The sequence below is a fragment of the Ascaphus truei genome, chromosome 1, assembly GCF_040206685.1.
Source record: "Ascaphus truei isolate aAscTru1 chromosome 1, aAscTru1.hap1, whole genome shotgun sequence".
In the NCBI taxonomy this organism is placed as follows: Eukaryota; Metazoa; Chordata; class Amphibia; order Anura; family Ascaphidae; genus Ascaphus; species Ascaphus truei.
The window spans coordinates 405,193,882-405,218,025 of NC_134483.1; the positions used below are offsets into that span (position 1 = coordinate 405,193,882).

The window sequence follows — 24,144 nt, forward strand, 5'->3', positions numbered from 1 at the left end:
TCAGGATTCAGAAGATGGCATAGTACTCAATAAGCTCTGGTTCGAGTGCTACAATGATCTCCTCATGGCGAAAGACACAGGTGACTGATTTTCGTCTTCCTTGACCTCTGCAGCATTTGATAGGGTCGACCATGGGATCTAATGGGGCGCCCGACTGAGTTTTGTGGACTGGGAGGCACAGTTTTCAGCCGATTCAGATCCTCTCTCACTGGCATGTCACAGAGTGTATCTTCAATAGTGTATATTTGAACAGCGTTCAAACCCATCTCCTGTTCACGGTGAACATGCTGCCACTAGGTGACATAATCAGACGACATGGCCTGTGTTATCACTGCTACGCTGATGACCCTCAACTCTGCTTGTCCTTTGCACCAGGCACTAAGAACCCCTTATCAGTCTTCAATAGAGGTTTACCTGAGCTTCTAGATTGGATGAGTGCCAGTTGGTTGAGGTTGAATAATGATAAGCCAGAAGTGCTCGTGGTGGATGGTCACCGCTGGAAGATAAGACTGCAGGTAGGTCAACACACTGTCCTTAAGCTTGGAACTCCCAGCTGTAAACTCTGTGTGCAGAATCTTGGTGTTGTCCTTGACCCTTAAACATCAGGTAGCCATGATCAAATCTTCATTCTTCCACCAGGATTAAGCACATAAACCCCCCCCCCCCCCCGAGAATCACTATGCTTGTCCATGCCTTTGTGTCCTCACACCTGGACTTTTGCAATGCACTCTACCTGGGTCTTCTGGAGAAAAAATAAAAGAGCTGTGTTGCCTGAATGCCAGAATGCTGCACCAAGGTTAACTAACCAGACCAGTCCTAGCCACATGGCCCTCATTTTCCATTCTCTGCAATGGCTGCCTATAAAATGGCGAATTTATTTCAAGATTGGCTTGTTGACATTCAAAGTACTACATGACAATGGTCCAAGCTATCTGAAAGAGCTTCCAATTCGCTCACTTCAATTTGCAGATGAAGGACTCCTAACAGTTCCCAGAATCTCCTTAACTTCCTTTGGGACTCAAGCTTTTAGGCACGCTGCTCCCACTCTCTGGAACAGTCTGCCTCGTAAAATTTGAGAGGCCTCCTCTCTGGAAATCTATACAAATAGGCTAAAGACCTACATGTTTACCCAGGCATTTAATTCATGAACCACAACCTGTCCGTCATTTAATAGTTACAGGACCGTCCCATCCTGTATTGTGTTTTTCCATGTGTTTGGTCTCGTTTATAACCTTAAATGTTTTCTTATTTTTCCCTTTTTGTAACTGAGGCGCTTTGAGTCCCATTGGGAGAAAAGTGCTATATAAAGTTTTTATTATGATAAAAGTATTGCTTGGTTTTCCCCAAAACATTGCCTAGCTGGGATTCCCTGAAGAGAGGATTGAAAGCTACTGAACTCAAGATTAAATTTGTTTAAGAAAGACATCCACTTTGTTAAATTGCCTACAGATTTTGTAAAAGTGACACAGAACTGCAGTATCAAGCCTGCAAACAAAGCCACTGAATCCAAAACTGACAAAAAGTGGTGCAAATTAAGAGCCCCCGAGTGAACGATGGGTAGTTATGGTAGGTAATGTTGGGGTTTTTTTCTTTGGAGAGCCGCAGATGGAATTCCAGAATAGAAATGATCAGAGCCCGAGTGTTTCCCAGACTTGTACATGGATAACAAACTCAGGGAAGAAGGGGGGGGGGGAGGGGAAGGGAAGGAGGTACCCTCGCTACTGCTTAAAGGTAAACCCTGTGGTGCTACTATCTGGGGTAATGTACGGAACTAATACTGGGAGAGAAAGAACCCCAATGGAGGGCACTCATACAGGTGCACAAAACACAGTGTGTAGGAAAGAGAATTTCTATGGTGATGTGGGGAGTGAATGGGTTAAAAACACAACTTTATTGGAGTATTAACTCAACTAAAATACATGGAACGCTTGGTTGCCAGAGTAAGTGGGACTCAATCTTGAGCCAAAAAGCGCAGCGAAGTTAAAATATACCAGATCTCATGTGTATAGTGTGAGCTTCCACCCTTGATGATATGTGCAGGGTGTAGCTAGATGAATAGTCCTCCCACTGGGATCTGTATCTGCTAGTTGGCGACACAGGTGCAGTCACTAGCCTGGTCTATAGAGTGCCTCTCATACAGGTAAGTATGAGTTGTGTAACGAACCTACTAATGTAGTGACACAAGATAAGTGGACCCGGTAAGTATCCACAATAGTAAACAGTCACTGAATGCAGGTGACTGTTAAGTGTGGCCAACAGTGAGGCAATCCGGATCGTGGGAACACTACTAGTGTCCCTAGTTAGTGCTAGTAACAGGGGACACGGTCTTGGCAGTGATCCAATTACACACACCAGTTAGGTGTAAATATAATAGATACCTTCAGAAGTGTACCTCTTAGTAGCACAAAGAACAGGTGACTGCTGCCACAGTGGATACAAGGAGACAACTAGTACACAAGTAGTGTCTACTTACACATGAAAAAGTAAAAAAACAGCACGAGAGACTGGTAGCATAAAAATCACAGGAACCGTGGCAATGCTGAATAGCTGTTCACCCAATTGCTAATGCTTGGTGTAATCAATAGTAGCCCGGTTACTGCTTAGATAACTCGTTTCAGATAAATGCTAGTATACAGCTCCGTGAAGGGGAGCTTGTGTGGGACTGGACGCGCTCCGATCACGAGCGTTGGTCCCGCCCCCTTGACGTTATGACGTCACTGCCGACGCACGTTTCGCAAGGGCAATGCTTTCTCAAGGCTGGGCGGGGCTTGTGTATTACCCTGTACATGGATAAGCCAGGTTCTACTTTAGGTATAGCTGCTAAGGCCAGGATTCACCAAGCTGTGATGCATGGTATCTGGCGTTATCTGCCATGGACCCGGAATCCTGACCCTAGTTGGTTATTTTGACTATTATGAAGGTTGATCAACCACTGTACATTACTACAGCTAGACAAGGTTCTTCTAAACAATTCTGTGAGAGGACAGCAATGTCTTGCTGCCTCCTCTAACATCATCTGGCAAACATAAAATATTAATATTTAAAATGGAGATCAGGAAATTGTAGCATCAAGAAAGGATTCAGCTTCCTAACCAACACTACCGATGCTCACCTCCAAGATTTTTTATGACAAACATCAGACATTACTCCCAATGCTTCACATTCCATGAATAAAATCAAAAATATGTAAATAAAGTTAGTGTATTCAGCAAATGTTCTGGGCTATTATGCTCTCCAAACAGCTCATCTTCTCTAATCATAAAGCAGTACCTTTGATTCAACCTATACAAGAGGACGGCATTCGATTGCATATTCTCTGGACAGCATACATTAGTTTAGTACTCCTAGTCTTGTACCGTACAACCAACCTGTATGTTTAATAAACGATTAACACTATATAAAAATAATAGAAATATCCAGCTTGAGCTGAATACTAGAAATTGTGCAGTGGCCAGCGGTATTATATAGTCTGTGTTAAAGACTATGTATTTCATTAATATCACAATACAAGGGGTTCTGGAACTTTTCCATACTGCACACTACTTCAATGTCAATAATTAAGGCCCACACGCGTACTACGCCGCATCCATTACATAAAGTAATAGACTTGTATTTATTAATCAGCCTTTTATCAGTGAGAGGAACGCTCAGACTAAGGCTAAGGCCCCGCTCCCAGAGTCAACGCGCCCGCACTGCAGACAGGCGGTGCGCTGACATACACAGACCGCGATATGCGGTCTGTAGGGAGCGGGAGCTGGAGCGGGAGATGGGCGGGAGTGGGAGGTTTGACAGGGAGGGGGGGCGTGGCTTGAGCGGAGGGACCCGCTACTCTCCCCCCCCTCCCTCCACGGACTCGGGCTGGAGCTGCTGATGGTAAGCAACACACACACACACACACACAGGCACTCACATACACACACACACACAGACAGAGGCAGGCACTCACGCACTCAGGCACACACATACACACACACACACACACACAGACAGGCACGCTGCTTTCACTCCACACTCCTCCCCGCTCCCCGAAGCCTCTCCTCCTCCCGAAGCCTCCCCTCCCCATTGGCTCACAGCCACACCACGTGACGCGTCAACGCTAGGGATCACCATTTTCTTGTGTCCCATAGCGGCTGACGCGCCACAGCGTGTAGTGCGCTGTGCCGCCAGGGGGGACAGGGACCGGCTCGGGAAAATTCCCCTGCTGGTAGGGAACTCGCGTGTGGCCGCCCGCGCCAACGAGCGCAGCGGGACCGAGGCCTCAGAGAGAGTCTGACATAACTTTGGAAAACCTTCAGGGACCAACGTCTATGTTTTTAGGGATGACCGGTAGGCAGATGACTCTAGTTTAAGAATCTCTACCACCAAGAATGCATTGAAAACTGCTGTGGAACAAATATTTCAGCTCCTACTAGCAACAAAAGCTGGCAAAACTGCCACTTTAATTGTTTGAAGCCCATAAAGGGTCGTAATCACAACTCCATTTATCTTTACAGGACAGAGAGAGAGCAAACGGGAACTGCAAGCGAGTTAATGGCTCCCCATTGTCATAAAATAAATGACTTTAGTACAATACTGTAGGTGATATCCTTTTTTTTTTTATTGATTTTTTTTAGGTCAAGCTTTTAAGAGTTTCACACTCTTCCTCAGGTCAAGCAATATTGGTTTACAAAAGTTACGCCAAGTTGAACAAAGATGTGAAAATCAAAGACCAGTGAAAGTAACATGGGTAAAACGTGGGGTGTGTTTTCCCTTTATCGACACCCCTAAACGTGCTAGGGATATAAAATCACAGATCTTGGCATCTGCAGTTTGGCGTTCTGGTATGGACGTCAACTCCCAGAAATGGAGCATACACTGCATAATGCAGTTCAGTGGTTTTGCTTCAATTTAAGGAGATTTGTGGGCACTAAAATTAATTATGTTTCTTGTACATGACTTGATAGAAGGCAGAGCTCTGCGTTTATTCTGACCGACTTCTGATTTAAAAGTTGAAAGATTGTTTTCACTACAAAACTCAACCACGTCATTTGTCACCATGATTTATGATCTTATAGCAATTAGTCAAGAACAGTGTACATTAAGGAGGGGGGGGGGGGGGGGGAAATACATTGAAACGTTTCCAAATCAAGAAAAAAAAAATATCAGGCAACATTGTAAAATGTATTAGACTATCCCTACTGTAATGCTTCTCTCCTACTGTTGTATTTACTGGGAGAAAAAAAGTCCAATCTAAAAAAATCTAATCCTGCTGAGGTTCTTGTGCGCTCGTCACCAACATTTTTTTTCCAGCCAAAAACGCTAATGAGAAACATATGTTCCTGAGGCTTTCGGAAAATATTAAGACATATGTGAATTTCTGAAGAGCTGACTGCAATGCACTGAAATCAGCAGCAGATCATGTCCGTGCTCTGAGGGGCTTCATTAAATATACTGTGTCACGTTAATGCCTTTAACCTTTCAGTTTAAAAAATACCTCTTTTTCTCTGTCTCTTGTGATGTGAGGTCACCTGGTCTTTGCATTACTAGGCCAAGAAAACGATAGTAATGACTGGTGAGAGGTACAGATGCCCCAGAGATTTGATATAATCCTAGGTTATCTGCAAGGGCATTGGGTAAATTCCTGAGGCTGGTCTGGTAAGAAGACAAAAAATGTGACAGAAAGGCCACTCTCCATTTCCTTATAAATTTAAACATGTATGAGAATTACAATCTGATGCAATTCACAGGGATAAGAGATATAGATTTGTGGCAGGCAAAGTTAGGCGAGTGCAACAACATCACATAGGACAGGTTGCCTGCGTTGCATGGCAGATATTTGTTTCCATGAGAAAAAAAACAAACAAACAAACAAAAAAAAACAATTTAAAACCCCCTTGTGTAAATATTTGCAAAAAATTCCTTAGTCAAAAAATGAATAGACCTCTACAGGCATACCCCGGTTTAAGGACACTCACTTTAAGTGCACTCGCGAGTAAGGACATATTGCCCAATAGGCAAACGGCAGCTCGCGCATGCGCCTGTCAGCACGTCCTGAACAGCAATACCGGCTCCCTACCTGTACCGAAGCTGTGCGCAAGCGGGGAGACTATAGAGTCTGTTACACATGCGTTATTTACATCAGTTATGCACGTATAAGACGATTGCAGTACAGTACATGCATCGATAAGTGGGGAAAGGTAGTGCTTCACTTTAAGTACATTTTCGCTTTACATACATGCTCCGGTCCCATTGCGTACGTTAATGCGGGGTATGCCTGTACTTATGAATTATATCGTTTATTGGTGAAAACTTTCATAGTACAACGTTTCAGGTCCAGAAAAGTCCAGAGAAGAGGTTGTTTTAAACTTTCTTTTTTTCATGAGTGCGCATGGGTGTTGGCACACACTTTAGTTACTTTTTGCCCTGCAAAACAATTAAATGCTTAATTTTTCTAGAGACAGATATTTGTTTCCTCCTCCTCAAAGATTAAAATTAGGCCGAGTCCATAGACGGACAGGCCGCGCTGAGCCGTGCGGACGCTCAGCGCTGAGCCCCTGCATCCTCAATGAGGATGCCTTGAGAGCGGGCTCACGCGAGCGTCCGCAGGCGTGCTGACGAGATGGAGTTTTCAGCCGAGAGCCGAGCTGTTTTTCAGAGCGCTGTCGGCTGAAAACATCCAATCAGCGCGAAGCTGCGTCAACGTCACGGCGCCGTGACGTTGACGTCAGTGCGTCGCGGTGATTTGCCCAGCGACGTCACTGCCCCACCTCCCACCGCCTCCGATCGCGCCCGCTGGCTCGCCTGTATGTGCATGGAATCGCACAGCTTCAGCAGGCGAGCCTCAGCGTCAGCGCTGTTCAGCACTGCTCCCCCCTCTATGGCTCGGGCCTTAGCCTTGTCAAGACAGATGTCCCAACATGCATTCACCACTGAACCACTTTTCATATATTAAATCTACAATTTAAGAACTACTATCTTTGGGCTCTAATTGACCCTTGCACCTTTGTGAAGAGATGAATTGCATTTTTGGACACATTTTGCTACATTGAGTTTGTATTACTGAAATTTTTTCCTAGCAATCAGGGGGCCAATAACTATTGAGGGCAAGTCCTTACATTATTCTTGGTGGTGGCAGCATAATTGAGTTGTAGTGACAAAAGTTTTAGGGAGAATTTGCTCATTTGTAGTACCCAGCAGGCAGGTAAGTGAGCTGGGTAGCTGGATGTTTTAACTCCTTTCACGTGCACACAGGTGTGGCGTGCGGGAGAAACCCTGAAGGTAGCAAAAAGGGCTAGCCCCACCCTGCTCTCCAAAATACATTTCAAAATAATTACTAGATTCCTTAAAATTGTAACTTATGAAGCAACTACGGTTTGTTTCCAAACTTGCATAACAGACCCATTTCGTCAAACTTTGGCCTGTGACTGCTCAGTAAGAGGGCCAAGCAGGAAAATGGTGGCATTGTTTGTCTTATTTGAGGCCTTAAACAAATTTGAGGATCCTTAGGGAGTCAAACTACTCCCAACTTTCTGCTCACCGTGCACAGTACATGAACTTGTACAAAAAAAAAAAATATATATATACAAGAATACTTAGGAGGTGTCTGATTTAACTGCATCCATCGCCTTGATCCAACCTCTTCAAGAAATCACTGCTGATTCATTTTAATCCTAGGAGTGACTGCACCCTTGAATAGTATCACAAACATAAAAAGCTTCCTGCACCCAAGCCAAATGAAAACACAAAGTAAGCCAACCCTCTTTCAGGATTATGTTACTCATGAGGTTAATATTATGAAGCCAAGGGCAATTTTTCTCCTCTCCCAGTAACCAATATGAACCATTCTTCAACCTAACCACAGGCATGCAGATTCAGTGGCAGTCTCATATAAAGCCAACCAGCTCCTCCTCTAATTACACTAAAACTTCTGTACCCAACAGGGACACTGTGAAAGATTTGAACGATACAATTCCTTTAAAAAAAAAAAAAAAAATAACACTCCACACGTGTGATATACACATACATAAGCGTGCTGAGATAGAGAGATAGAGATATACATACATACCCAGGTGTATACACACACACACGCGGATTGGGGCATAAATAGTATACAGGCATACCCCACATTAACGTACGCATGTATGTAAAGCGAAAATGTACTTAAAGTGAAGCGCTTCCTATTTTCCACTTATCGATGCATGTACTGTACTGCAATCGTCATAAACGTGCATAACTGATGTAAATAATTCATGTGTAACAGGCTCTGTAGTCTCCGCGCTTGCGCACAGCTTAGGTAAAGGAAGGGAGCCGGTATTGCTGTCCAGGACGTGCTGACAGACGCATGCGTGAGCTGACGTTTGCCTATTGGGCGATATGTCTTTACTCGCGAGTGTACTTAAAGTGAGTGTCCTTAAACTGGGGTATGCCTGTAGACCAGACTACTGAAGACAGTGCCGCTATCAGAGTACCTATAAAGTACTGTACAAAAATAAAGGGATATGCACACCAAAAATATGCAATAAATAAATAAATTATTGGCCAAAAGCTTCGGCTACCCCCTGAAGCCTTTACCAAGATCTCCTGATAAAGGCTCCAGAGGGTAGTCGAAACGTTAGGCCAATAAGACATTTTTGTTGTGCCTATCCCTTTGTTATTACTGTGTACACTTTTTCTCTACACTATAAAATAAAAACGATCAGGGAACCTGTCCGACGTTCTTTCTTCAGCTGTGGGAGGACAAGAGTAACAGACCTAAGGTGGATCACGCCACCTCATATAGTGGTCACAAAAAGTAATTGTCCTAAAAGCTGTGAGGAGCACTCATTTGTCTATGGCAGCCAAATACTATGTAGATGAAAAATTAAAACAGTAGGGCGATTACATTGCTAAATGCATTGACCATATCACACTCCCAATGCAGAGTGCTCTGCGAGACTGCACCTTAAAGCTGCAGTTCAGTCAATATCCTGCATGTGTGTTTTTTTTAATAAATCAGTTCTGTAGTAAAAAAAAAATACTTTTAGCATTTTCTGTTTTTAAAAAAACAACTTTGAAAGACCAATTTTCTTGTATTCTATTTTAACAGCCATTTGCTAAGGCACTGCCCCTTCATGTCCTGTCACAAGCTCTGGCACACCCCTTTGTCAGCCCTGCCCTCCCTCTAGCACATGTCAGTGCAGGAGTGCTCATGAATATTCATGAGCTTCCACTGAGACAGAAGCAGAAGAAAAACATATGCCAGCTCTAATGATGTCACCAAATTTCGCCTATCAATACATGGAGAACGAATTGACCTGCAGCTATGCAGTTCTTTAGGCAAGTAGAGATTGCACACATGAAACTATTGAAGTAAAAAAATAAATTTAAAAAACAAAACAAAAAAAAGACTGAACTGCAGCACAAAAAAAAAAACAAAGTCACAAAAATACAGTCAAGTAAGAACATGATGTGACGGGCGTGTCATCTGACCTAATTAGGAATGTAAACGGACCCACTGAAGGAGACTTGTATTTACATTATCGTATGGCAAGCTCAAAAAGTGTAATGTGTGTTTTAGGTTTGAGACCAGTGGTAGAGCAGTGTGAGTATGAGCACGGAAGCATTCGGTTTGCAGATAGCGGACTGTAGCCCAAAACTCATTCCTTTGCATCCCTCTTGCACCAAAAAAAATGGAGGTTTGGTGTAGTTTGTTATAACTTTTCAGGAGCCAAAATGAGCGTTCATATTATAAAGAACACCGCTTTCAAACCTTGCAGATTTCTTAGAGCTGGTTACAAATGGAGTTGAAGAGAATTACATTACAGTGGAATACAGTAAACTCTGCACTGGGTATTGTCAATCCTTCCCCTTTTATTAGGGACTAAGTCGGTTATCTGCAAGTCATTCAATTAAAACAATTCAAAAAATTGACAGACAAGGAAAATATTTTTTTCTTTCCCCATTTTTGCTTCATACAAAAAGCCCCCACAGCAATTACGTTACTCTCTCTCTGTGTGTAAACCTTCTCTGCAAGTGACTCTCACAACAGCACTCACTGGTTAATGTCACAAAGCTACTGTCATCAACAGAAGGGATATCAAACGGTGTTCCATGGGCTAGTAATTCCTGGTGACATTGGAGATGGCCCACAGAACCCTTTGAAATTCAAATAAATGAAACGCAGTAATTTCAGGAAAAATAAATATTATATATATTATATATAGATATATCTATATCAATATAGATATCTATATAGCAAAATGGAAATATTACTGTATGTTCATTTGCATGTCTTAGACAGGTCTGCAAACCTGTGTTTAAAGCAGCATGCATTGGCTCAAGGGTTGCTCATGTAATGTGAGCTTGAGACAAAAGGTGGCACTGTGTGCTCATTTGCATGTCATTTCCCAGAATCCCTTGCTGCAGTGGAAGTGCTGTGTGCTGGGTGATAATGGTGAAAGACAGGGTTGCAGACCTGTCTAAGACATGCAAATGAACATACAGTAATATTTCCATTTTGCTATATGCTTTACTGTGGAGGGTTTTTGTCACTTTTTTTACCCACCATAACCTTAATAATGTGTGGTGGATATCTATATAGATAGACACGGGTCATTCAACATCTGTATTGCATTTAAACGGTCTTTCATAATTTATAACAGAAATTCTACTAAATATATCGCCTAAAAATCCGGGCTGGCTCCATACACTCACTATACAGTATATGTTTGTTAAATAGACGGACACTTTATTTATTTGAAGAGAAAAATAATTATACTTGTCCAACTTCCTAAACATAAGGTGTCGATAAGCTGAATGTTCTTTGAAAGACGTTGGCTCACTTTTGCAGGACTGCCTCTTTAAAATATGCTCAACAGCTTTTTGAAGCCAAGCCTAAAAGCAAAATGTCCAGTTTTCCAGAATTTACAATACGCAGTGCTCATATCAGCGACTAGATGAAGAATTGTGCTCAACAACACAAGGGAGAAAGAATGGCACCGATCTTCCAAAGATCTTCCTAAGATGCGCTTAGCGGAGTTACAAAGTACGTTTTAGAAAGTTGTTCACCCCCATAAACATGAAATGAATATTTCCCTCAACTACAAATTTCACATATAAATGTGCAGGCCATTTAGCGGTCCGAAGAATTTCTTTGTACAAGTTACTTTTGCCCTTTTCACCCAGACGATATATACACCTTACTGTAGAAGCTCCCAATAAATTTCTATTGTAGGACACAAACACACAGCAGTGGTCAGTTTAAAAGCTCCTTTATACGTTAATCCTCGTAGCCGTGAATGTAAAATCCCTACAATTTGGAATGGGCCGAGAGAGGCATGAATTACCCATCATGCTTTCCCAAGCAAGGTCTTTAACAGAAGTCATGCTTCACACGTGTAGGCAGTGAAGCATGAACAATGGTAGTTAGTGTGTTACATGGCTGGTACTTTCACTATCTTGCAGCACCAGCATAAAAACTGACTGCCATATAGTGACAGATAGTAAGTAAACATCACATGGGAATAGCATGATGCAGCACATGATAAAATGCTTTTTTGTCTGCCTGTATAGAAAGACATTAAATTAGTACCAGACCATGACTATATACAATCATTGGGAGACGGAGTGAAGCAATGCTAAAGAAACCACAGCAATAAACTCCACCAGTAGTATTTTTACAGAGGATAAATGAGTGGGTTATACAAAAGCCAAAATACATTTTAAAAGGGGGTTCCCTGAAGTCGCTATAATTTGTGACGGTTTCCACAGACCTTAAAAACGATGAAAACCACTGCCCTACAATGTCATTTCGAGCCCACGTGCATGCACAACTAAGCCAAAACATTATTTCATTGCTCAGAAGATAAATGCCCACTGTTGCCTGCTGGCAAAAAGTAACATGGTAATATATAGGCTGTAGGGAGACAGCAATCCATGCAATATTCTACGTGTGTGTTTTTTTTTTATTTATTATAAGTATTAGATAATACTTACTTTTTATTTTTTATTTAAAACTCTTAATGCTATTGTTAAGGAGTTTTAATATACTGAGCATCCTTGTATGAAACTGAAAGGCAGCCATTTGATGAACCCTGGAAGCAGGATCTTTGCTGATTGAAAACAAATTATCTAAGCTGCCGATCAAATCAAGATAATCAACGGCTATATATATTAAAAATATATATCTTTTTGTTTTTAGTGCGGTGCGGAGTGCCTCTTTAAAAAAACAAAAAACCTATAGGAAGGATATATATTTTTGCATCTTTTTTTCAATGAACCAGTAAACTATAGTCCATGTACTTTGCATTACTGTGACCTTGTCTCCCCTTTAGTGCCAGGTGGATTGCAACATACTATAGTACCTCTTTCACTGCAGCAGATAGGTGTGCCTCTATGCCAACCACTGGTGTGACTATACACAGATTAAAGTTGTTGTTTTTTTTTCCTACTGTACAGGTTACATAGTCCTAATGCACAAAGGGGTACAATGTATTCATTTTCAGCTCTATGCTATACAGGGGGGAAAAAACAAGGTCTTTATTCTAAAAGAAAATTGCAGCTTTCATAAACAAGACAACCTGTGGTTATCAATATTTCTGCACCTTCACACTTTGATCACTTTCTATATACTGTATAAACACTAGAGATTGCATTCTATTGCAAGCCGCTCCCAACATCCAGCTCTTGGGAGGCAGGTAAAACACTCTTTAGCCGCTCATCCTGCATACGATTTACTCCCACTTAGATGTGAGCAATGACTAACTTTCACCATGCAGCACAAAGAGGCACAATGTTATTTTGACAGCTTTTGTAATAATCTTCCATTTCTTTAAGATAGGAAAAGCATCCTTCTGACACAATGGTGCTGCATAAAAATTTTTTATTAAAAATAGTATACGTGCATAGATTGTTTACACTGTCTAAATCATGGTAGACTAGGGGAATCGGAGGAGCACGTTCAAAAAGACTGAGGCCTTGGTTTCAGAAATGTCTGTGTTTGTATCTATTGGGCACGAATACTCGTCCAGCGGGACACACTATGGCTTCTGGGATTAGCCACGCTAATTCCACAGTATTTTTTTAACTCTGCCCTTATTTCCCAACCTTTTTGAACAATTTGTAGATAACAATGCAAAACATATATAAGCAACTAGCTGAGAGACCCGGCGTTGCCCGGGATGTAAATGCGTAATAGGTAGTATTATTTATAAATCGTGGAACAAAAGGTGACTGTTTGTTGTAAAGGTTGGATAATAATATTGAAAAGAAAGATGGAAGAAAATGTAATACGATGTTGTATAAAAATGGTTTATTGTAACCACATCACAGTACAATGTATATTTTGGTGCCATAAGTGATGTAAAAATCTGAGTCGTGTGTCCTGCTAGGGTGTGAGGCGGCGGGTGGCGCGTGGGTTGTGAGTGCTGTCTGCGAGTGGGGGTCCTGCTAGGGTGTGAGGCGGCGGGTGGTGCGTGGGTTGTGAGTGCTGTCTGTGAGTGGGGGTCCTGCTAGGGTGTGAGGCGGCGGGTGGCGCGTGGGTTGTGAGTGCTGTCTGTGAGTGGGGGTCCTGCAAGGGTGTGAGGCGGCGGCTGGCGCGTGGGTTGTGAGTGCTGTCTGTGAGTGGGGGTCCTGCTAGGGTGTGAGGCGGTGGGTCAGTGATGTCGGTGCGTAGGGGCGGGAGGCAGCAGGTGTGTGTGGCGGGTGTCTGTTGAGTGCGTGCAGCGGCTGTGAGGCGGTGGGTGAAAGGCAGAGGCGGCCGGAGTAAGGGCGGGTGAAAGGCAGAGGCGGGGGTTGGGAGGCGGTAAGGCGGGCATGAAGGCGAAGGGCGGCGGGAAGGGGAGGAGGGGGTGGTGGAGGGGGGCAAGGGGTGGAGGAGGGGGGCAAGGGGTGGAGGAGGGGGGCAAGGGGTGGAGGAGGGGGGCAAGGGGTGGAGGAGGGGGGCAAGGGGTGGAGGAGGGGGGCAAGGGGTGGAGGAGGGGGAAGGGTTAGAGGAGGGGGGGAAGGGTTAGAGGAGGGGGGGGGGAAGGGTTAGAGGAGGGGGGGGGGGAAGGGTTAGAGGAGGGGGTGGAAGTGTGGGAGGGGGTGGGAGGGGAAAGGGGAAAAAGAGGTGGAGGGGGGGGAAGAGGAGCGGAGGGGGGGTGGAAAGGGGAGCGGAGGGGGGGGGAAGGGGGGTGATGGGGGGGGGGGGTGGAGGGGAGGTGTGGAGGGGGGGGAGATAAATGGGGAGGTGAAGGGGGGTGGAAGGGAGAAGTGGAGTGAGGGGAGGGGAGGTGATCGGGGGTGAGAGGTGGGTGAGGGGAGGTGAAGGCCGCTCACTCACCCGTCCGGCAGGTCCCACGTGGATCTGAGGCGGGAGGCAGCGTGTTGTGGCCGCTCCCCCGCTGTGTCCCGGGCGCTCACTCGCTCCCCCGCTGACTGTAGCGGCGCCGGGGGGGGGGGGTATCAGGGAGACACTGACACTGGAGGGGAGGGGGGGTGGAGGGGAGGTGAAGGGGGTTGGAGGAGAGGTGAAGGGGGGTGAAGGCCGCTCACTCACCCATCCGGCAGGTCCCACGTGGATCTGAGGCGGGAGGCAGCGTGTTGTGGCCGCTCCCCCGCTGTGTCCCGGGCGCCGCCATCTTGGGTACTCGGCGCCGCGAGGCAGCCTGCCTGGCCACTGGCTGTTCCCCCGCCGGGGAGGGGTGAGTTGTAGCGCCGGGGAGGGGGGGGCATGTATATGTGTGGGGGGGGGAGAGGTGGGAGATATAGAGGGGGGTCTCGCACGGCCGCTGACACTGGGTGGGGGGGGGGGCGCTGAAGGGGTAATAATAGTGTGTGTGTCCCGCTGACTGTAGCGGCGCCGGGGGAGGGGGGGGCGGGGTGAAAGCGCGGGAGACACGGGGAGAGGAGGAGGTGCGCGCGGGTGCTGCTAACACTGTGAGCTCCGCTAATGTAGGTAACACCCCCCCTACACACGTGTGTGTGTGTGTGTGTGTCTGTCACTGTGTGTGTGTGTGTCCCTGTGTCCCTGTGTGTGTGTGTGTCCCTGTGTCCCTGTGTGTGTGTGTGTGTCCCTGTGTCCCTGTGTGTGTGTGTGTGTCCCTGTGTGTGTGTGTGTGTGTGTGTCCCTGTGTGTGTTTGTGTCCCTGTGTGTGTGTCCCTGTGTGTGTGTGTGTCCCTGTGTGTGTGTGTCCCTGTGTGTGTGTGTCCCTGTGTGTGTGTGTCCCTGTGTGTGTGTGTCCCTGTGTGTCCTTTGGCCCGTCACTCCGCCTCAGGCCAATGAGAGGTGTGCGGGGGCGGGCGGGCCAAGGGACCAATGAGATTTCCCCTAGGGACACCGGACATCCAGGCAGGCATGCATGCATGCAGGCAGGCAAACATACAGTGCTTTCACTAATATAGTATAAGATGGTCAAATGGGCTTAAAATATTAGTGATACTGTGTCTAACTTAAAAACATTTGACATTTATTTAACATTGAGGAAAAGCTTATTCTGACTATTTCAGACGGATTAAAGAGAAATGAGAAAGGGATGGAGGCCTAAAATAAAGGGGTTTTTTTTTACATTTTTCAACAGAAAGTAAAAAGCATTAGGTGGTCAATAAAATAGTAGTGGTATTCTCGGGTGATTATAAATTAAAAACGTGTGGTACTCTGTCCCCCCAACTCCATCATACTTCGGCCACTGTCGATAAGACATTTCGGGTGTAAGAAAGGCAAGATGGATGTTATCATTGCTCATTTGTAAAGCACCAACATATTCTGTATTGTGATTTTAGGGGACTTCTGCAAAAGGAAATCGCTTTAGAAACCCCTTGAACTACTTCAAAATACACAAGGTAATGCTCAGTCAATAGGTCTGTATGCACATTTTAAAAAGTTCACCGCAGCCAATTATGCAACCACCTCCTCCACCATCTTGCCAAATGCGGCTTACTGCTGCAGCCACGCATTGACCCTTAAAAAGCAGCCACGCAGCACTGATAGCCATTTGGTTTTGCTTTTTTAATTTGAGTTCTCTTATCCTTTCCAACGCCGTTTTTATTTTTAAACATGCTTCTCCGTTCAGGAGTTGGAAATATTACTGTTCTCTGAGGTTAAGATGGCTCTCTCCTCAGAGCCCAGGGCAGTCTAAAGGTTACCATGGCAATCTCTGGAGCTAGAGGTCACAGAAATGACGATTTTACCACCAAAACAAACATTCAATAAAACAGCAGGACATAAGGGGCCAATATACGAACATTATAGGCGTTCAACTCATATAGGCTGTTAGGGGCATTGCTGCTTTAATGCTACAGTGTAAAGAAGGACTATATGAATTATCCAACAAATGGGGGAAGGGGAGATGGCCCCCAAAGATGAAATCCACATTTAAATCTCTTAAGATTAAACAATCCAGACTTGAATCGATGTCTCCTGTTCACACTCGGATATTTGCCAAAAGGACCGTGGCATGTTTTAAAAAACAAATATATATTTGTTTGTATGCCAGCAACAAAAAAAGGATGCAAATAGAAAAGTGCTACAACGGCTTCTATATTCACAAATGTAATCAGTTTGACGCTGGTAACAGATTCTGCATTGTCAAGCTGGTAAACAGCTGCCTTTGAGTGGGTCCACTGACTGCATTCTGCATGATACAGGCTTAGCTGTAAAGATATGTGTATTGCAGCTCCAGGGATTCCACATAATAGAGCAGATAGGAAGCTAAGGCTGCGCTTATAGTGCTGTCGCGGTGACGTCACGCTTCGGTCGCTGGAAATATCAAATTGACTTGGCTTCCATCGACCACGACCAAGCCGTCGCGCCACTTAAACTATAAGCGCACGCGACGGCGGAAATACATTTGTTTTGCTGCGACGTCGCGTTGCCGGCACAATAAGCGCAGCCTTAAAGTCACATGTCCACTGGGTGCTGATTTGCATGTCACTACCCAGAATCCCTGTCTGCAACTTAACTACTGTATGACATGGGACTTTGGAGGGAATGAAGTGGAGGACATGGTATCTTTGCAGCTATTAGGGCTGAGTTATAAAGCAGCTTTGTCTTTATACTCGGGGTATACGTCACATAATTTTCCTGGCGCCTTTCCCTCTTCCTAATGAAATTTCCACAAATTATGTTAAAAACAAAGGCTTAGAAAAAAAAATCTCAAAACTTGTTTACAAATGTAACATTTTCAGTTATGTAACTTGACCCAACTATAACGATGCAAACCAAGGTTTCTTGCCTCATCCAAGCCAAGCCAAATTAATCTCGTACAGATGGATGCTCGAGTTCCAGAAGTGGCAGCACTCTTCTAAAGCATTAGGCGTTCTAAAGCCTTGAGTGCTTTATGCAGGGTAGCAGTCACTCTTGTACTGTGTGCTTTTGAGTCAAATGTATCTGTTTCAGTGGCATCTGCTAATGCAAGCTAAACAAGGACGAGATATTATTTGATTCCTGCATAAGCAGCGTCGATTTCTAAACTTACTTGCATAACTTATGCCTGAGCGAGAGTCAACATGAAAGGCATCAAACTGAACTAAAACAATATATATGTACTGACACACTTCAAGCAGACACCAAAAGAAACTGAATAGCCACTGCATTGTATTTTAATGCAATTATACACAGGACCCCTACATGATAAGATGTCAATGATTGCAGATAGGTGGCAAATCCCTGATATATTTTTGATTTCTTTATCATACGTTGAGTTAAGAGTTTACAAATCCCCTTTTACCTCATTCATAACATTTTGATAGGAGGTTCTAAAATTTGATAAATGGAATTTTATCTAAAAATCAAGGGGAGCTAGATATTCACTCATTTTGTCTTAAGGAGAGAGCGCGAGAGCGAGTCGAACGCGCTCGCAAGAGCGCGTTCGCAAGAGCGATATCTCAGCCAGAGATCCCTCCGACTGACTTGGGATCATCCGTTTTAGTGCTGCATTACTACAATTGTGTGAGCTCCTATTGGTGTGGGTCATTAGAGGGAGCGTCACATTTCCATGTCTACTGTGGATGACGAAGCACGTCGACGCAGCACAGCTGACTGCCTGCTGGGGATTGCACCGCACGCCCTGATCCAACGTTGCCCGCACTTCAATTGAGTGATGTCACGGCCGGTGCGCCATAAATATTTGATACCGACGCCCGGTCACCAAGCCCCCGGACGCCAAGTCCCCCCTTCTGCTTCCCTCCCTGCTCGCGACCCCACTCTCTTACCTTCTCTTCGGCTCCCGGGCGGGGTGACGTCACGTTGCTATGGCGTTGCATCGCCGAAGAGAAGGTAAGTGAAGTTTCAGAGGCCTCACGCAATCCCCCGGCATTCATTTTAATGCCTTGGGGGAAAAGCGTGTGGCCTCTGCAAGCGCCCCCCTGCCCCCTGGATAATCTAGTGCCCCCCAGTTTGCGCACCGCTGACTTATACAACATAGTCTTCTTGGCTGAGGGTTGTTCATGCTTCATTTACTTATGGGACGCATGTATATATTTTTTCTGGGACACTATATCATCTCTTTAAAGTCCCAGTTTTTCTGTTCATGTGTGCTGCTGCAGTATTTGTTATTATTGATTCCAGGTGTCCTTTAAATATGTTCATGTAGATGGTTATAACCTCTATCCATGTCCCTGCTACGTAGAACATATTTATAAGACTGGCCGGCCTCACTTGGCAGAGGGGTTATTTTAGCCCTTTTTCCAAGATACATTTATATGCGAGGTTTCATTATCAGTGTGCATTCATCTTACGTGTGTCTCTCTAATATAAGGGGGTTTTCCTTGTTATCATTACAGAGTAGGGTCAGGGATTGTTTTATAATTGTTATATGTGATTTTATGTGACGGTTTTCAATAATACATTTTGCTTATGTTTAGTATACTGGAGTGCTATATTTGGGACACTTTCTCTCTTTCTTCTGTGGTTCCATATATTATGTCCCAAGCACCGTCAGTGGCTGTTGTATATTATACTGATTTAAGTACTACTTATTCTCAGTAGTCTGTAGCAGGCTTTCCTTTACACACACACACACACACATATAATGTGTAGACTGTATATCTATAGAGCAGAATAAATGAGTTCAGTATTAGGACAAATTGTTAGTCCAAATAAAAAAGGTATGTCATATGACTCATTTATTCTGCATTATCGCAACTGGACTAACACGGCTAGGATAGATAGGATAGATAGGATAAAAACTGTTTCCCCCCACAGAGCAAACAAGAAACAGCACTCAATAGATAATGCAAAGAAAACCTGTATATAAAAAAAAAAGCACTTAATCCAACGTTTCGATCCAGAAAGGACCTTCCTCAGGGGCATGTATACATATACACACACGTGTGTGTGTGTGTGTGTGTGTGTGTGTGTGTGTGTGTGTGTGTGTGTGTGTGTGTGTGTGTGTGTGTATACATACAGTACATACATTTCATGATTGCACGCCGACATACCCAACAATTCAACAGCAACAGGTCTCAAACCCCACACCTGTGTCAAGTACTGTACGCCTAACTTCCTCGTCAATTCTTCAATGATTTCAACCAAGACTTTAAAGCTGCATTTTTTTTTTTTTTTAATTTTTTTCTCTCTGTATAGCTGACAGTCAATTCGTTCTCCATGTATTGATCGGCGAAATTTGGCGACATCTTTAGATATGGCATATGTTTTTCATCTGCTTCTGTCAGTCAGTGGAAGCTCATGAATATTCATGAGCACTCCTGCACTGACATGTGCAAGAGGGAGGGCAGGGCTGACAAAGGGGTGTGCCAGGGCTTGTGCCAGGACATGAAGGGGCAGTGCCTTAGCAAATGCTTGTTAAAATAGAATACAAGAAAATTGGTCTTTCAAAGTTGTTTTTTTAAAAACAGAAAATGCTAAAAGTATTTTTTCTTACTACAGAACGGATTTATTAAAAAAAACACACATGCAGGATATTGACTGAACTGCAGCTTTAAATCACAAACTTTAAATAAAATAGGAAGAACCTCCTCTTAACATCACCCACACAGAATTTTTGTTGTTGTTGAGAGAGATAGATATAAATCTATATCTATGTATTAGCTGTGACCATGCAGCAAGCTTAAGCCTATAGGGGAACCATGTTGAATGGTTTTGAAGCAAAAAGGTGGCACTGTGTGCTCATTTGCATGTCATTTACCAGAATCCCATGCTGTAGTGTAAGTGATGTGTGCTGGGTGATAATGGTGAAGGGTGGGGTTGCAGACCTGTCTAAGACATGCAGATGAGCTTACAGTAATATTTCCATTTGCTATATGTATTACACATATACATACACAAATCTTACCATCCTCAACTACAGCTCAGAAAAAGGTATTAGAAAGAGCCAAGTGTGCTAAGATAATAGGTTATTCTACAAGCTGTTCCTCTTAGCTTGCTACCTAATAATTTGTGATCCATTTATACCCGGGAATTGCTGCTATTAAGCTTAAATAGGAAATATCATGGATGAAAAAAAAAATAAAAAGGTAGGTTGTACATGTGAAGAAACTTTCATATGGCAATAGAGTGAAAGAACCCAGTCACGCAACTGCTTCTCTTCTATATGAAACGCTTTATCAAAAGGTCAAGCCTAAAAGAACATACAGTATGTACAATACATACTTGCTTTTGTTACGGGATGCTCAAGGCCTATAACTAAACTGAAGATTTGCAGCAGATATTTCACAGTTCTAATGACCAGCGCTCATCTATTTCGTTAGCCAATCAAATCATTCTTGAAAATGATTTGAACAGAGCAACACCCATCCCTAAGCCGAGTTCTGTAGACCCGCCTCCTCAACGCTGGCAAAGGTCTGCTGGGGATGATGTGCACACATCGCCCAGCAGACTGATGCACACGGACGCGCCGCCCTCCATCTCCTGTCTCTGCCACCCTGGACGAGGCCTAACATGCAAGTTAATGTGTTCTGGAACCTAAATCAGCAAAGAAGTGCACATGTTTCTCCTAATGTTGCAAAAAAGTTGAACCCTGCATTGATGATGTCATCACACGGTTAAATCACGAGTATTACTTGGGAAGCAGGGTGACACCCTACTTAAGATACCCCACATTCTGATTCCTTGTTGGTACATTCATTGATCATATCACTATAATAAGCCATCTACAAAGCAACTGGCTTATCCAATACACATTTAACTCCTAGCTGCAATGCGTTGCAGCACCAACGAGAGATAGAACGAGGCAGAACATTTCAACCTTTTCAATTTGACATTTTAGTTGCAAGAAAAAGATCTGCACTTACTTTTGTTCTTGCGAATGCTCCCCCGTGCTCTGATCGGAATCAGTCTGAAAATATGACACACAGAAACAAATCATTTAGAGAACATTAAAAGGGAACATTCACTGCTCAGAGAAACACCATGTGCATTTAATCTCACACAGACACTAAAAGGGCCTGTGGAAATCCACAAATAATCACAATACGCTTGAGGAGGGTAGGACAGCTTTTGGGTTTAATTACCGTACAAACCCATAAGCAGCGTGAACTTTCATTCATCATATGTAGACAAGTTGCTTTCATTACTATTTCAACTTCCTCGCATTATTTTGCACCACAAAGTAACTTGTTTTTTTTTTAGCATTGTGGTTTCAAAATCTGTAAAACCCTTACATGCACTTCCTGTAATTAAAAAGGAAAAAAAAAAGAGAGAGAGAAAAAAACGGTCATTATCAAAATATTTGGGTCCTGATTATTGAAGATTATGGATATAGAAGTCACACAGTAACAAGCACTTGTGCAATGCAATGGCCTGCACATTACTGCAGCCCAGTATAAATGTGTCCATGAGTACACTTTGTATATGCTGTACTACTGTGGCTAACCTAACCGCAGACTTGGCTGAACCAGGGTGCCGCCCAGAGCACATCTGTGATTCCCCGACACTCGTGGACCTCCCAGTTCCCAAGATTTATAATTATTTTTGCGCCGACTGTTACATAAAATGTTAAAAAATATGGTCACCCGGCATACAAACATGGTGTGAGGTCACCAATAGAAAACTGTGACAGCTAGGCTTTCTATTGGCTGCCGGAGCTAGCATTAACCCAGGGCCAATTTTGTGTCCAGCTGGCAGATATTCTGCTCAGTACCAGAGCCGAGAGAACCAGTGGCCCCCCGACATCATGGAAGCTGTTCTGTTGCTCCAGTTCAGGAACATGGATGGGGATGGCTGCTTTTAACGTTGTCCACCTCCCTCTGACTGGTTGCACCAGCTACTCCAATCTAGTTTACATAAAGCAATAGTTATGCTTGGTTATTTGTATCTTATGTAAAACATGAAACCATTTTGTTACAACCTAAAAGAATGCAGTGGGTCAAACTCCCATGTGTTATTCTCAAAGTTGCAAAAGGGGGTTAAATGCAAATCATTTGTGCGTTTTCCATTTGTACAATAAGAAATGTGTGCTAGCACAGACACAAAACCAGACATGCAGCAAGATTCTCCAGGTAAGCTATAAAACCGGAGAGACCTTTACCACTGACGAGTTTAATAACACGCTGGAAGTGCATCAAGATGGAGCAAAAGATTCCATCTGTGGCCATATGCACCTGCTGTGTGTGTGAAGCTTGTCATACGAACATACATCTGGCGCTAATGCTGCCGCAGAGATCAAGCAACTGTCAATGCCACCTCATACCTGGCGGGTTTAATTGTCCCAACTTTTAATTCAATTAAGTCATTGCTTCAACCAATTCCTCCCTAACCGCACATTTTTGGAACCACACACACACACTGAGATATCAGTATTGTACTGTGCAAGTAAATAAGCACAGGTCTATGTATACATTACTTTGAGTTTCCTTCCTTCACAGATCTGATCATAGCTTTGATCTGCTGCTTACATCAACTTATTCTGCAAAGTCCGGCTTATGGAAACGGCAAGACAAGTTTTGCCGTTAGACTGGTCAGCTTGACTTGGTGGCTTTGATGTTTGACACAAAAAACATTCAAATGGGGTAAGCCAAAATGCACCAGACAACGTGCCCTTTTACATATCCACTTAGAAACCCAATATCTACAAAGTTTAACAAAAAATTATATTTCATTGACTTTAACAGGCTTGTTCAAATTTGGTAAACCTGCGTGACACACGTGGGTGCACTTCGATGTTGTTTTCCCACTGTGACCTTACTATGTCTGCCTACAAATACCATAACTAATTTACAACTCAATATGTGAGAACAGCTGATTGTCAACGCATGGAACAGTGTCCTGCAATGTTTCACTTGCATGGATCAGCATTCCAGCAAAGCTGTGTGTGCATAGTGATATCTAAGCATGTACAGTATAAAAAAAAATCTCTTTAGCATATTTTTATTTATTTATTTTTTTAACAGGCAAATCACTGAGTAACATATGCATATGGTTTTGAGTTTCCAGGAAATTCCTGCAATGAATCCATGGAAGCAGTTCCCGCTGCTGCTGCTGCTGCTTAGTTGCTACAGTACATTAAAGAAAACAAGCATGAACTGAAATACACCCACGTGAGCAACTCCAGGTGGCTTCCATGATATTTAGCCTTAAAAGCCCTTCTAGCAATGAAATATAGAAACCAGCAGCTCATGCTTTGGGGGAAATGCTCTCACTAAAAGGCAAAGGACCTGTACTGTGCCATAGCACCTCCCACACTAATCAATGACTCAAAAAGTGGAACTTTGCTACACCTTTACAGTAGCCTTTACTGGCAGGCCCCTGCCAAGCAGAGCACATATATAACATATACTAACCCATGCCTCACCAATATGAATACTGGAAGAGTCTGCACCTGCTAATACTTCCAAGCAGAAAACAGTAGACAGGGAGAGCAAGTGGCATCAGTCAACTGCTGAACACGCTACAGCAGAGTTTCTCCAACACTGCCAAACTGCAGACCACTTCAATGTGAAGGACCACCTGACATACTCAGCTCTACTCGTCAAATAAATACACACATCTACATAGCATGTCAACTGAAACGACTGGATTTGGATCTAAAAAGCCACCTGTCACAGATCAGCCACGCACTGCTGAACGGTCTTGTGTTAAGAGGTTTCTAGCTCTACAGTATGAGAGCTCTTTTACTACAAAAATGCTACACTATAAAGCAGGGATGGACAACCCAATATAATTAGTCACTCTCTCAAGAGTGAGGCCGTCACATCTTAAAGCGCCATATGTCCCCGTTTTGTGGCATTAAAGAGGGACAAGTCATTTACACT

At 43.8% G+C, this 24,144-nt stretch overlaps 1 protein-coding gene across 7 annotated transcripts in view; it reads right to left on the minus strand.

Annotated features, from left to right (window-relative positions):
• TMEM131L (transmembrane 131 like) overlaps positions 1–24,144 on the minus strand; it is a 147,019-nt gene that overhangs the window by 116,651 nt on the left and 6,224 nt on the right. For all 7 annotated transcript variants that reach the window (XM_075613116.1, XM_075613112.1, XM_075613108.1 and 4 more), the window contains one exon: positions 21,187–21,230. In XM_075613116.1, coding sequence (XP_075469231.1) covers positions 21,187–21,230 — 44 coding nt within the window. The remainder of the gene's footprint in view (positions 1–21,186; positions 21,231–24,144) is intronic.